This window comes from Orycteropus afer, unplaced genomic scaffold, assembly GCF_000298275.1.
Source record: "Orycteropus afer afer isolate SDZICR_OR568_19922 unplaced genomic scaffold, OryAfe1.0 scaffold00044, whole genome shotgun sequence".
NCBI classification, from domain to species: domain Eukaryota; kingdom Metazoa; phylum Chordata; class Mammalia; order Tubulidentata; family Orycteropodidae; genus Orycteropus; species Orycteropus afer.
The window spans coordinates 2,066,912-2,080,049 of NW_006921631.1; the positions used below are offsets into that span (position 1 = coordinate 2,066,912).

Consider the following 13,138-nt stretch of genomic DNA (forward strand, 5'->3'; position numbering starts at 1 on the left):
TGTATGCACAGGGAGACAGCTCATGGGGCTGTGCATGGGAGAGAAGGACACAGGGAAGATGTAACTATGGGAGGAAATGGAAGGGGAGCTCTTGCCTTGTGGGAAATTACAGTCAATGCCATGAGACAAAGTGTGTGTGAGGTGCTGTATGGAAAGTGAATTTGCTCTGTAAATTTTCACCCAAATCACAGTTAAAAGAAAAAAAAACATAAAACTCTTAGAGGAGAATAATGTTCCAGGATCTAGTTTATAGCAATGGATTTTTATATATGACAATGAACGCACAAGCAACAGAAGGCAAAACAGATAAGTGGAACCTCATCAAAGTTTAAAACTTTTTGTTCATCAGAGGAGTGCTAAAGGGGCAAGGAGGCCACATCTTCTGACCTCCTCTAATCACACAAGAGGAAGACAGAATCACCATCAGTAGCCCAAGGCCTATTCCTGCAAGGCCAGACATGCTGCCTCCCTCCAGCCCTTTCAGCAACCCTGTCACCAACCATTCCTCCTGCAGCACTAACCACCTTTCTGCTGGGTTCGATAATTCACTACAGTGGCCACACAGAACTCACAGATTATGGGGTGTGTTAGGGAAGCACCAGGCTACAATTCAAGTTCAGGAAAAATGCTCAGTCTCTCTCAGCCCGCTGTCTCTCAGCCAGTAGTCTCAGTCACTCTCCCAGCAATGCATGTCTCTCAGTGTCTCTTTCAGCAATGCATGTCTCTTGCATCTCTTTCCCAGCAGCACGTGTCTCTCAGGAGCGTGTGTCTCTCAGGAACATATTTCTCTCAGGAGCACATCCTTCTAAGCCAGCAGTCAGAGAGAGACTTCTGCCTCTCAGAGGCCTCCTTTTGAGCCTGGCAGAGTGGCCAAACTAGCCAATCATAACATCAGAATTCTAAGCACCTGAGAGACAGCAAACTTCCTGGAACATTGCTTTGTGCCATTCCCAACAGAAATACCCCAGGTGGATAACTTTTACAATCAGGTACTCCTCAGTTGCTCACAGCAAACTCCACTATGGTGTTTACAAAGACTTATGGCTAGAAAAGCCATACCAGGTAATTTACTACACTGCAGGTCACCCCCTGGCTTTTCTAGCCATTATCCCATCCCTTTTATACTTCAAAAATTAACATCCCCTTCACCATCAGTTTAAGAATAACCACACCCATGAAAGCGTGTAAGTCAGCCACTTCATGCCTTTATCTCCAGCCCCCCTCCCCCACCATTTTAAATAGCCAATTTCTAATTTGCCCGTCCCTATCAAACCAGTACTCTGAGGAGACAAGCATGGTCCTTTCTCACTGGAGAACCTTCTGTTCTGCTTGGAAACTTTAGGCATATGGATCTATAAACAAGCAAAGTCCAGCCCAGCACAAGCCATCATATTGCAGCAACTTAACACCTGCTCAGTGTCAAACATCTTCTTCTTCATTTGGTCAGGTTCTGGTCAGCTCAGCCCTAGCCATCCCAGCTAGGTCATGGGTATCAGCTGCAAAGTTTGGGAGTCACACTCTTCCCTTCACTTCAGACCAGCAGCACCTTCTGTCACATCTTCAGTCCTTAGGGACTATTTCAATGCCTGTAGGCTCACAACTTCTTGCACTTCAGACCAGCCAGCCCTTCCTCTCATCCCCAGCCTCCATGGCCTAGGTCAAAGAGTACCAAACTCAGCCTGTTTCTTCTTTGCTGCACTTCCCCCATTTCCACTCAAGTGGACCCAGGTGGTCACAAGTGAGCAACACACAAGCCTACTGCTCACTGGCTTCCTTTAACTTTCAGTCCTGGAAGGGGTTTCTCTCAGGGACCATGTCTTTCCTGCCTTGATGCACCCAAAGCCTAAATGCTTGCTCAAAATTCAAAAAGCCAAACAGTCTTTTTTTTTTTCTCTCTCTCTTCAGGTCCTTTCTTCAAATGCAAATCTTCTGTTCCCTCAGTAGTACTGGGTGGGGCTCAGGTTTTCTACCTAAGCTCCTACTAATCTCTGCACACAGGTCTTAAAACAAAAGCTTGTGTTTCTTCTGGGTAAATTCTATTTCCCCTTTTAAACATATCCAATCAAGTGTCAGCTGAAGGCAGATTTACATGCTCTCTATTATCCACACCCCATAATCATTTCTAATGTACAAGCAGGTAAGAGACATTCAGTACCCATAGTACATTCAGGTAAACACATAATCTTTTTTAAGACATACCAGATTCATTTCTTTACCTTGATTACAATCCTATTCTATGCATATGGCCTTGGGCCTTTGGTTGGGTGTAACCAAAAGCCCTAGCCTCTGAATCAGTTATCTCCTTTAAGAGGTAATAGCAAACAAAGTAACCATCTAAGAATCCAAAGTTCACTTCCCAGGCCCCTTCTTTCTTTTACAAAGTCTCATGCTTCTGTGAGTCTGGAGCCACTGCAAGGAATCCGGTGCTTCTGACACCAACTGCTGAAAGGACAAGGAGGCCACATCTTCTGACCTCCTCTAACTGCACAAGAGGAAGACAGAATCACCATCAGTAGCCCAAGGCCTATTCCTGCAAGGCCAGACATGCTGCCTCCCTCCAGCCCTTTCAGCAACCCTGACCCCAACCGTTCCCCCCACAGCACTCATTACCTTTCTGCTGGGTTTGATAATTCACTGCAGTGACCACACAGAACTCACAGATTATGGGGTTTATTAGGGGAGCACCAGGCTACAATTCAGGTTCAGGAAAAACACTCAGTCTCTCTCAGCCCACCGTCTCTCAGCCAACAGTCTCTCAACCACTCTCCCAGCAGTGCATGTCTCTTGGTGTCTCTCTCAGCAATGTGTGTCTCTTGCATCTCTTTCCCAGTAGTGCCTGTCTCTCAGGAGCACGTTTCTCTCAGGAGCACATCCTTATCAGCCAGTAGTCAGAGAGAGACTTCTGTCTCTAGAAGGCTTTCTTTTGAGCTTGGCAGAGTGGCCAAACTAGCCAATCATAACATCAGAATTCTAAGCACCTGAAAGACAGCAGACTTCCCAGAACATTGCTTGGTACCACTCGCAAAAGAAATACCCCAGGGAGATAACTTTTACAATCAGGAGCTCCTTATTTGGTCACAGCAAATTCCACCATGGAGTTTACAAAGACTTATGGCTAGAAAAGCCATATCAGGTAATTTACTACACTGCAAGGAGTTATCAATAAAGTGAAGAGATAACCCACAGATTGGGATAAAATTTTTGAATACCACATATCTGATAAAGGTTTATTATCCAGAATATATAAGAACTCCTACAACTTAACAACAAAAGATAAGCATCAAAATAATAATAGTAGTAAAGGGAAAAGGACTTGAATAGACTTTTCACCAGAGAAGAAATGCAGATGACCAAGAAGGACATAAAAAGATGCTCAACATCATTTATCATTGTTGTTGTTGTTATTTGCCGTGGAGTCGGCCCCGACTCATAGCGACCCCTCCTTGGGTTTCCGAGGCAGTATCACTACGGAAGTAGGATTGCCCAACCTTCCTTCCAAGGAGTGGCTGGTGGGTTTGAACCACCAGCCTTCTGGTTAGCAGTCAAGTGCCTTAGGCACTATGCTACCAGAGCTCCCTCATTTATCATTAGGCAAATGCAAATCAAAACCACTATGAGATATCACTTCACACCCACTAAGATGACTATGATTTAAAAAAAAGAATATAATAGATGTTGATGAAGATGTGGAAAAATTTGAAACCTTATCCATTGCTGGTGGTATTGTAAAATGGTAGAGCCACTGTGAAAAGCCGTCTGGCGATTCCTCAAAAATTTAAACAGAATTATAGTACAATTTTTCACAAATTCACCCAGAAAAGTGCCAGAAAAGTGAAGAAGAGAAAATACTTCCCAACTCATTCTGTGAGTTAGCATTGCTCTGATACCAAAGCCATATAAAGAGTTTATCAGAAAATTGCAGACTAAAATCCCTATAAACATAGAAGCAGAAATCCTTAACAAGATTTTAGGAAATTGAAGCCAACAATATATAATGGATATACCTGATGAAGATCAAAGATACAGCCTTCAGTATGGATTACACCTCAACATAACAAAAATGAATCTTCACTAGACTAATAAGCAACATCATGACAAATGTATAAAAGATTAAAGTTGTCCAAGATTTCATTTTACTTGGATCTACAGTCAGTACCCATGGAAGCAGCAGTCAGAAAATGAAACAACATCTTTCATTTGGCAAATCTGCTGCAAAAGAACTCTTTGAAAGTGTTAAAGGACAAAGATGTCACGTTGAGGACTAAGATGTCCCTACTGTGCATGCAAAAGCTAGAAAGTGAATAAGAAAGATCAAAGAATTGATGCCTTTGAATTAGGTGTTGGCAAAGAATGTTGAATATAGATACCACGGACTGTCAGAAGAATGAATAAATCTGTCAGAAAAAATACTGACAGACTGGTCCATGAAAAAGAGGATGGTGTGACTTCATCTAACTAAGATCATATCAGGACGGACCAGTCCTTGGAGAAGGACATCATGCTTAGTAAAGGAGAGGGTCAGCAATAAAGAGCAAGACCCTTAACGAGATAGACTGATACAGTGGCTGCAACTATGGACTCAAACATAGCAACAGTTGTGAGGATGGTACAGGACTGAGTGATATTTCGTACTGTTGTATATACAACAACAAAGGTAATCCCATAAATCAAATTTAACTCTGTGGTAACAGGTTTGGTTTTGGTTTTAATGACTAGTAATGGTGAACAGTTCTTTGTGTGTACTTACCTGTCATTTCTATGTCTTTTTGTTGTTGTTGTTGGGATGTCTTTTAAAACCTTTTGTTCACTTTTTAATTGGATTTTTTTCATATTTATTGAGTTTTGAGAGTTTATTTTGGGTACAGTTTGTGATTTGCAGATATTTTCTCCCAGTCTGTGATTTATCTTTTCATTCATTTAATAGTATCTTCCAAGGAATACATGTTTTTAAATTTTATGATATCTTTAAAATGTTTGTTAGAATATGCCAGTAAAGCCATGTGAGCCCTAGAGTTTTCTTTATGGGAAGGTTTTTAACTGCAAATTTATGTCTTCTATAGAACTACTCAGGGTTTTGTTTTGTTTTGTTGAGTAAGCTTTGATAGCTTGTGTCTTTCAAGAAACTTGTGCATTTTAAATTGTTCTATATTAATATTTCCTTATTATCCTTTAAATACCTATCAAATCTGTAGTGGTACAACAGCTCTCATTCCTGAAATTGGTAATTTGTGTCTTTTGTTTCCCCTCCCTCATCAGTGTGGTAGGAAGCATTATTGATCTTCTCAAAGAACCAACTTTTGGTTTCATTGATTTTTCTCTATTTTTGTTTTCTGTTTCATTGATTTCTACTCTAATTCTTATTTATTCAGTTTACATTATTTTTTCTTAAGGCAGAAGCTGAAGTTACTGATTCAAGATCTTTCTTCTAATAAAGATGGTTAGCACTATATGTTTCTCTCTAAGCAGCTTTTATAGTATCTCAAATTTTGATACGTTCTGTTTTCATTTTAATTCTTTCTGTTCAAAATACTATATAATTTCTCTTTTATTTCTTCTTTGACCCATAAGTTAATTAGAAGAAATTTTATTTCCAAATATTTGGGGATTTTCCAGACATCTTTGTTTTACTGATTTTTAAGTTAATTTTATTTTCATCAGGGAAAATAAGTTTCTGACTTGAATCCTCTTAAATTTATTGAGACTTGTTTTATAGTCCAGAATATGGTCCCTCTTAGAAAACGTTGCATACACACTTGGACATTTATTCTGCTATTAGAATTTTCTATAAATTTTATAGAGGTAAAGTTAGGAGTATATAAGTCTTTATATCCAAGTTTAAATCCTTGTGGATTTTCTTTGTACATGTTCTATCAATTATTGAGAGAGGAATATTGAGATATTCTTGTAGTTCTATCACTTTTTGTTCCTGGTACTTTAAAGCTGTTATTGGGGACATGGGAGCTCTGGTAGTGTAGTACTTAAGGCATTTGACTGCTAACCAGAAGACTGGCAGTTCAAACCAACCAGCCACTCCTTGGAAGGAAGATGGGGCAATCTACTTCCATAGTGATACTGCCTTGGAAACCCAAGGAGGGGTTGCTATGAGTCGGGTCCGACGCAACTGCACATTATAACACCAACAACAATTGCAGACATACATTGAAGAACACAGATTTATAATGTCCTCTTGAGTAATTGGTAATTGACTTAATTTTTTTTAATGAAATGACCTTCATTATCCCTGAAATATTATTTGCTCAGAAATCTATTTTTCATGTATAAATATAGCCACTCCAGCTTTCTTGTGACTGGTATTTTAAGTGGTGCATATTTGTTCATCATTTTACTTTAACCTGTTTGTGTCTTTATATTTAAAGTGTGTTTCTTATGAAAAGCATATCTGATTCTTGCTTTTTTTTTTTAATTTATTTGTCTTACCTTTTTGTTCTTTGGGATTGAGATATTTTATTCCAGTTTATCTCCATTGCTGACTTAACTATAAATCTTTTGTTGTTTTAGTGGTTGACTTAGGATTTGTAGTTATAGTTGTTGTTGTTGTTCTAATGTGCCATGGAGTCGGACCCGACTCAACAGCGAACCCTGCTGGGGTTGCTGAGGCCATATCACGATGGAAGTACATTGCCCAGCCTTCCTTCTAAGGAGTGGCTGGTGGGTTTGAACCTTCATCCTTCTGGTTAGCAGTCAAGTGCCATAGGCACTATGTTACCAGAGCTCCCAGGGTTTGTAGTACATATCTTTCCCATAAGTTAAGTATGCCTTCAAGTTTTATACCACTTCACATGTAGTGTGAGAGCTTTACTTCTCCCTTGTCTGGATGTATATTATGTTGTTATTGTTATATGCAGTTGAGTCAGCACAATTCAAAGGCATCTATTTTTCTTTGGTCTTTCTTATTTACTGTCCAGCCTTCACGTGCATATGAGGTAATTGAAGATACCAAGACTTGAGTCAGGCACACCTTAGTCTTCAAAGTGACATCTTTGCTCTTTAGTGCAATATGACTTCTGATTTAATTTAGCTGTGTGTCCTAGGACAAAGTATTTTAACTTTCTGGTATCTGGAATTCTCCATCTGTAAAATGTTTATAATTTATAATACTTCCTGCTTCAAAAGATTGTTTTAGAATTAAAATGAATTATTATCTATATTTCAACTAGTATACTGTCTGGCATACAATAGCATGTAGTATTACTTATAAGTAATAATAATAAATAAATAAAATTAAAAGTAAAAATACATCATAATAAGTATAAATTGCCTTTCCATCTGAAATATTTGTTAAATAAATAAATTTAATATTCACTTATATATGAATATATGTGTGTATTTCTCTGCCTACCATAAAGGTTTAGAGGTGACTTATAAGAATGCATGAAATACTAAGATAATGAGTAAGATTAATGTCATAGGAGGGCAAAAAGACTATGTTAATAGTAATAGTCTACATAATTCTGGCAGAAACCTTTCAAATTTAACTCTGAAAGCTCCTTCAGTCAAGGCAAAATGGAGAGTCGTTATCTGTTACATGATTCTCACTGACAAAAGAGAATAATCATGTGAGTTTCTTATAAGAAGCCAACCATTTTATTAGAGGTATCTAAAAAAAAAATTTTACTTAGATCTAGTAGACGATGACCTCAACTTAGTCTAGTGCTAGAATTATATTATTAATTTCATATGGCTGTTTATTATAGTGGCTATCGGAAAATCCATTTGAATATAAAAAATAGGTTTTGTATCCTCAAATTTAGCTCTAGCTGTACTATATATTATGGATTATCTTTTTAACCCAGTAGCCCTTAGTCATAAAACCTTGCCTTGTTTTCTATACATATGGAATTTATTATTCTTTGCCTGCCTGTTTTTGACTTGCTGCTTTATCTACTTTTAATTGCCAGTGATTGTTATTAAGTTCTAAATTCTGACAGTGTAGAAATTATAGTCTTACCTTGATTATTGTCTCTTTCTCAACATCATATTAAACATATATATTGTATGGTATATACAGATATATTGTTGTTGTTGTTAGATGCAGTTAAGTCAGCTCTGATTCATAGCGACCCTATGTGCAACAGAACGAAACACTGCCTGGTCTTGTGCCAGCGTCACAATACTTGCTATACCTGAGCCCATCGTTGCAGCCACTGTTTCAATCCATCTCGTTGAAAACCTTTCCCTTTTTTGTTGACCCTCCACTTTACCAAGCATGATATCCTTCTCCAGGGAATGGTCTTTTCTGACATCATGACCAAAGTAGGTCAAATGAAATCTGACCATTCTCTTTTCCAAGGAGCATTCCAGCTGCACTTCTTCCAGGATAAATTTGATAGCTCCTTTGGTAGTCCATGGTACTTTCAGCATTCTTCGCCAATACCACAACTCAAAAGCATCAACTCTTCTTTGGTCTTCCTTATTCAGTGTCCAGCTTTCACATGCATATGAGGCTATTGAAAATATAATGGTTTGGGTTAGGTGTACCTTAGTCTTCAAAGAGACATCTTTGCTCTTCAGCACTTTAAAGAGGTCTTTTGCAGCACATCTGCCCTGTGCAGTATGTCATCTAATGACTTGACTACTGCTTCCATTGGTGTTGATTGTGGAACCAAGTAATATGAAATCTTTGACAACTTCAGTCTTTTCTCCATTTATTGTGATGCTGCTTATTGGCCCACTTGTGAGGATTTTTGTTTTCTTTATGTTTAGATGTAATCCATACTGCAGAAGTCCTTAATTTTCATCAGTATGTGCTTCAGGAAGCAAAATAGTGTCATCTGCATATCACAGGTTGTTAATGAATATTCCTTTTATATATATATATAAAGTAGTAGAATTCTCGCCTTTCATTTGGAGACCCATATTCAATTCCTGGCCAGTTGCAGTGTAATAAATTACATGCTATGGCTTTTCTAGCCGTAGTCTTTGTAACTCCCACTGGATTACTGTGAGTAGCTGTCTTTAAACTCCTGATTGTTGAAGTCATCCACCTGGAGTATTTCTATTGGAACAACATGAAGTAATCTTCTGGGAAAGTTCTCTGTCTCAGGTGTATAGAACTCTGATGTTGGGATTAGTTAGTTTGCCATTCTGCCAGGCTTAAAATGACCCCTCCTGGAGGCAGAGAGAGAATCTCACTGCCGGCTGAGAAAAACACCTGACTGAGAGACGACGGCACCAGTGGAACCAAGAGGCTCAAGACAGAGCAGCAGGCTTACCTGGCCCACAGAGGCAGAGGCCAGAGAGGCGTGTCTAAGGCCACAGCAGAGGGGACACTGTCCTGATTGAAGAACTGTATCCTGAGTGCATTCCTGAACTTGAATTGTAGCCTATTGCTTCCCTAATAAACCTCATTTATCTGTGAGTTCTCTGTGGCCACTGCAGTGAATTATTGAACTGCAGAGAGGTGGTGGGTGCTATGGGAAGGACAGTTGGTGTCAAGGTTGTTAAGAGTCCTGAGAGTGGCGGCGTGTCTTGCCTCATAAGAACATGCCTTGGGCTGCTGATGGTGATTCCGTCTTCCTCTTGTGAAGTTAGAGGAGGTCAGAAGAAGCCCCCTCCGTGCCCCTTTAGCACCAGTGCACCTCATGTGCAGCCAACTCCTGCCTGTTGGTGGGGGCTCATGTGTTGCTGTGATGCTGAACAGGTTTCAGTGGAGCTTCCAGACTAAGCAGACTAGAAAGAAAAGCCTGCCAGTCTACTTCCAAAATTTAGCCAGTGAAAAGCCTGTAGCTTACAACAGTTTTACAACAGTTTGTGACTAGGCTTCATTTTGTTCTGCTGTACATGGAGTCACCATGAATTGGGGGCTGACTTCACAGTACCTAATAACAACAACAACAACAAAATAATTACTAACCAGTTAAAATTTTCAAAGTAATATACGATATTTGTGAACTGTATTTAGTAATCTTGTAAGTAAAAATTCTCTAATTATTGATTCAATATACCCATTGCTTAACTGTCATCTGTTTTACTTTTCTAGTTGCTCTTTATTTACTTCTGAATCTTGCTGAAGATACTCGTACAGAACTGAAGATGAGGAACAAAAACATTGTTCACATGCTGGTGAAGGCTCTTGATCGGGACAATTTTGAGCTGCTCATTCTGGTTGTGTCATTCTTGAAGAAACTCAGCATTTTTATGGAGAATAAAAATGATATGGTAACTTATAAAACTCCTTCTTAAAACAGTCCATTTTACATTTTCAAGCTAGGATATTTTGCTGATATACTAAACATATTATCCCACTTTGGGGATGATTCTGAACAAAGATTTTACAATAGCAATAACTCACTTAAATGGCTTCAATAGGAAGTATAGTCTATATTAGTTAATATTCCAGATAATTGAAGCTTTGTTGATAAAAATCTTTTCCTAGATTTTAATGTGGACTTTACCATATTAAACTTATTATATAGAAAGTTATTTAAACTTAACCATTGTACTTCAGGGTCATCTAACCTTATAATTTTCTTCTAAACTATTTTGCTTCCTGTACTTCTGATATTAGCATGTGAAATTATAGTTTGTCCCAATCATTTCTCTGTCACCTACTGTTCCAGTAGGTAGCCACAACCTGTTGATTCTGCTTTTCAAGTATCTCTTGAGAGTATCCTTTCTTTCCATTCCAAGTGCCATTTTATTAATTCAGGCCCACTTCATTTCTTATTTGAATTGTTGTAGTAAGCTCTTGCTTATTCTTTGTCATCTTTTATTATGTTGACACAGTAGTCTTTGAGAAACACAAGTTGAGTATAGACTGTTTCCTCCTATGGAAAAAAATATATAATACAGAAATATATAAAGATAAAATATAAATTCTCAGCATGTACTTCTTTCCATATCATTAAGAAGTCTTTGTGAAGACGGTGTTATATTGAATATATTAACCATACCTTGTCATATATTTAAGTTTTCAAAAGTTATAGGTATTACACTTCAATGGATATATTTGTTTATCTTTGTTAATATTTCTAATTATTTTCTTAGGGTAGATTTTTAGAAATGGAGTTACTAGATCATTGACAACTCTATTGAGGACCACTTGTAGAGCTTATGCTAATACAAGTCATTATGTAGCTGTGTAATATCAATACAAGTGGATTCTCCTTTAGTTAGTCTAAATGTATAATATTTCTGCCTAATATTTTTTCTTCTTTTAAATCAATTAGGAAGTAGTTTATGTTTTATCGAATACCATGGCATGCTCTTTGAAAATTTGAAATTGATTTATCAGAATTTAGTAAGTGCCTTGAACTCTGATACTTGAAATACATGAAATTTTATTTTACCTATAGATATTTATTGTCATCTATCATTTTAATCATTAGTACATGATTCTTGATGTTCACTGTGTGCCTGGTATGCTCTGAATTTGACTTTATTTACAGGAATTAATCAAAAACATGTTTTCTGTTTTCATTGATCTTATATTTAAGAAGGGAATGATAACATGGTGAGATATATATATTCCTTAAGTAATTGATTCCCCTTAGTAAACTTGAAATATGTTCTTCCATTTATGTGGGTCAGATTAAGTTTGCCTTTAGTAGATTGTTTAGTGGCGTAGTGGTTAAAGCATTTGGCTGCTAACCAAAAGGTCACAGTTTGAATGTACCAGCCCACTGTGGGAGAGAGATGAGGCAGTCCTTCCATAAAGATTTACAGCTTTGGAAGCCCCATGGAGCAGTTCTACTCTGTCCTAAAGGGTCACTATAAGTCAGAATCAACTTGATGGCAGTGAGTTTTTTTGAGTTTTTAGTAGATTTTCATGGTTCAAATTGATTTGCCTTCAATATGTGTCTGCTGTATATGGATTATGCATTTCTTATGTCTTTATTTTATAAAAAATGCTCTCTCAAGAATATCATTAGAATTATTTTCTGGTAAGATCATAGAATTGGAAGGTATGATAGAATTTGTCTTATCAAACTTCATTTTTTATTGAGGAGGAACCTGAGGTTAGGAAAAGTTAATTGTTATCCAAGATCATAGAATGATTTGATTAGCCAGGTTTTTACTATAGAAAATATATATTTCATTTTTTATTGTAGAAGAAATGCATTTTATTTATGGACATCTAATGGATTTAGTATCTTTACCTCTTAACTGGGCCTTACATAATAAATCTAGCCTATAAGTAGAAGTAGTATTTCTAGAAGTAGCAGAGGATCAGAGAGGATAGGTAACTTGCCCAAGGGAACAGATCTCCAGCTAATAGCCTTCATATTCTTTCTCTTTGTCTTCAGGGCAATACTTTTTAAAATCTTTATTTTTATTTTTATTTTTTTAAAACAAAACATGATATCATAATACTATAAACTTAGAAATCAATAGGAAGATCAAGGGAAGTAAACAAAATACATGGAAACTGAATAATACCCTGTTTAAAAACCACTGGGTGATAGAATAAATAAAAAGTGAAACAAAAATATGTCTTGAATGACATGAAAATGAAAATACAACATATCAAAATCTTTGTGACACAGCAAAATCAGTGCTTGGAGGACAGTTTATAACAGTAGATAAATACATCAATGAAGAAGAAAGACTCAAAATCAACACCCTAACCCAACATCTTCAAATATTAGAAATACAACAGCAAGAAAAGCCTGCTGTTACAAGAAGAAAGGAAATAAAAAAGGTTCAAGCAGAAATACATGAAATAGAAAAGCAATAGACAGAATCAAGAAGACTGGAAGTTGGTTCTTTGAAAGTATTAATAACATTGACAAACCACTTACAAATTTAATGAAGGAGAAGATGCAGGTAACACGAGTAAGAAATGAAATAGGCAATGTCACAAAAGAAATTACTGAGATTTCAGTAACAGAATACTATGAAGAACTGTGCTCCAACAAATTTGGAAACTTATAAAAAATGGACAGATTTATAGAAACACACTATCTATGCATATTAACACAATCTGAGGTAGTAAATTTGAAAATTTGAACAGATCCATCACAAAAGAGGAGCTCTGATAGCATAGTGCCTAAGGCACTTGACTGCAAACCAGAAGGCTGGTGGTTCAAATCCACCAGCCACTCTCTGGAAGGAAGGTTGGGCAATCTACTTCCGTAGTGATACTGCCTCGCAACCCAAGGAGGGGTCGCTATGAGTC

The 13,138-nt window shown here is 37.3% G+C and overlaps 1 protein-coding gene across 1 annotated transcript in view; it reads left to right on the forward strand.

Annotated features, from left to right (window-relative positions):
* Positions 1–13,138, forward strand: part of KIFAP3 (kinesin associated protein 3) — a 288,099-nt gene that overhangs the window by 45,082 nt on the left and 229,879 nt on the right. Inside the window, exon 8 of the mRNA XM_007937702.2 lies at positions 10,001–10,179. Coding sequence (XP_007935893.2) covers positions 10,001–10,179 — 179 coding nt within the window. The remainder of the gene's footprint in view (positions 1–10,000; positions 10,180–13,138) is intronic.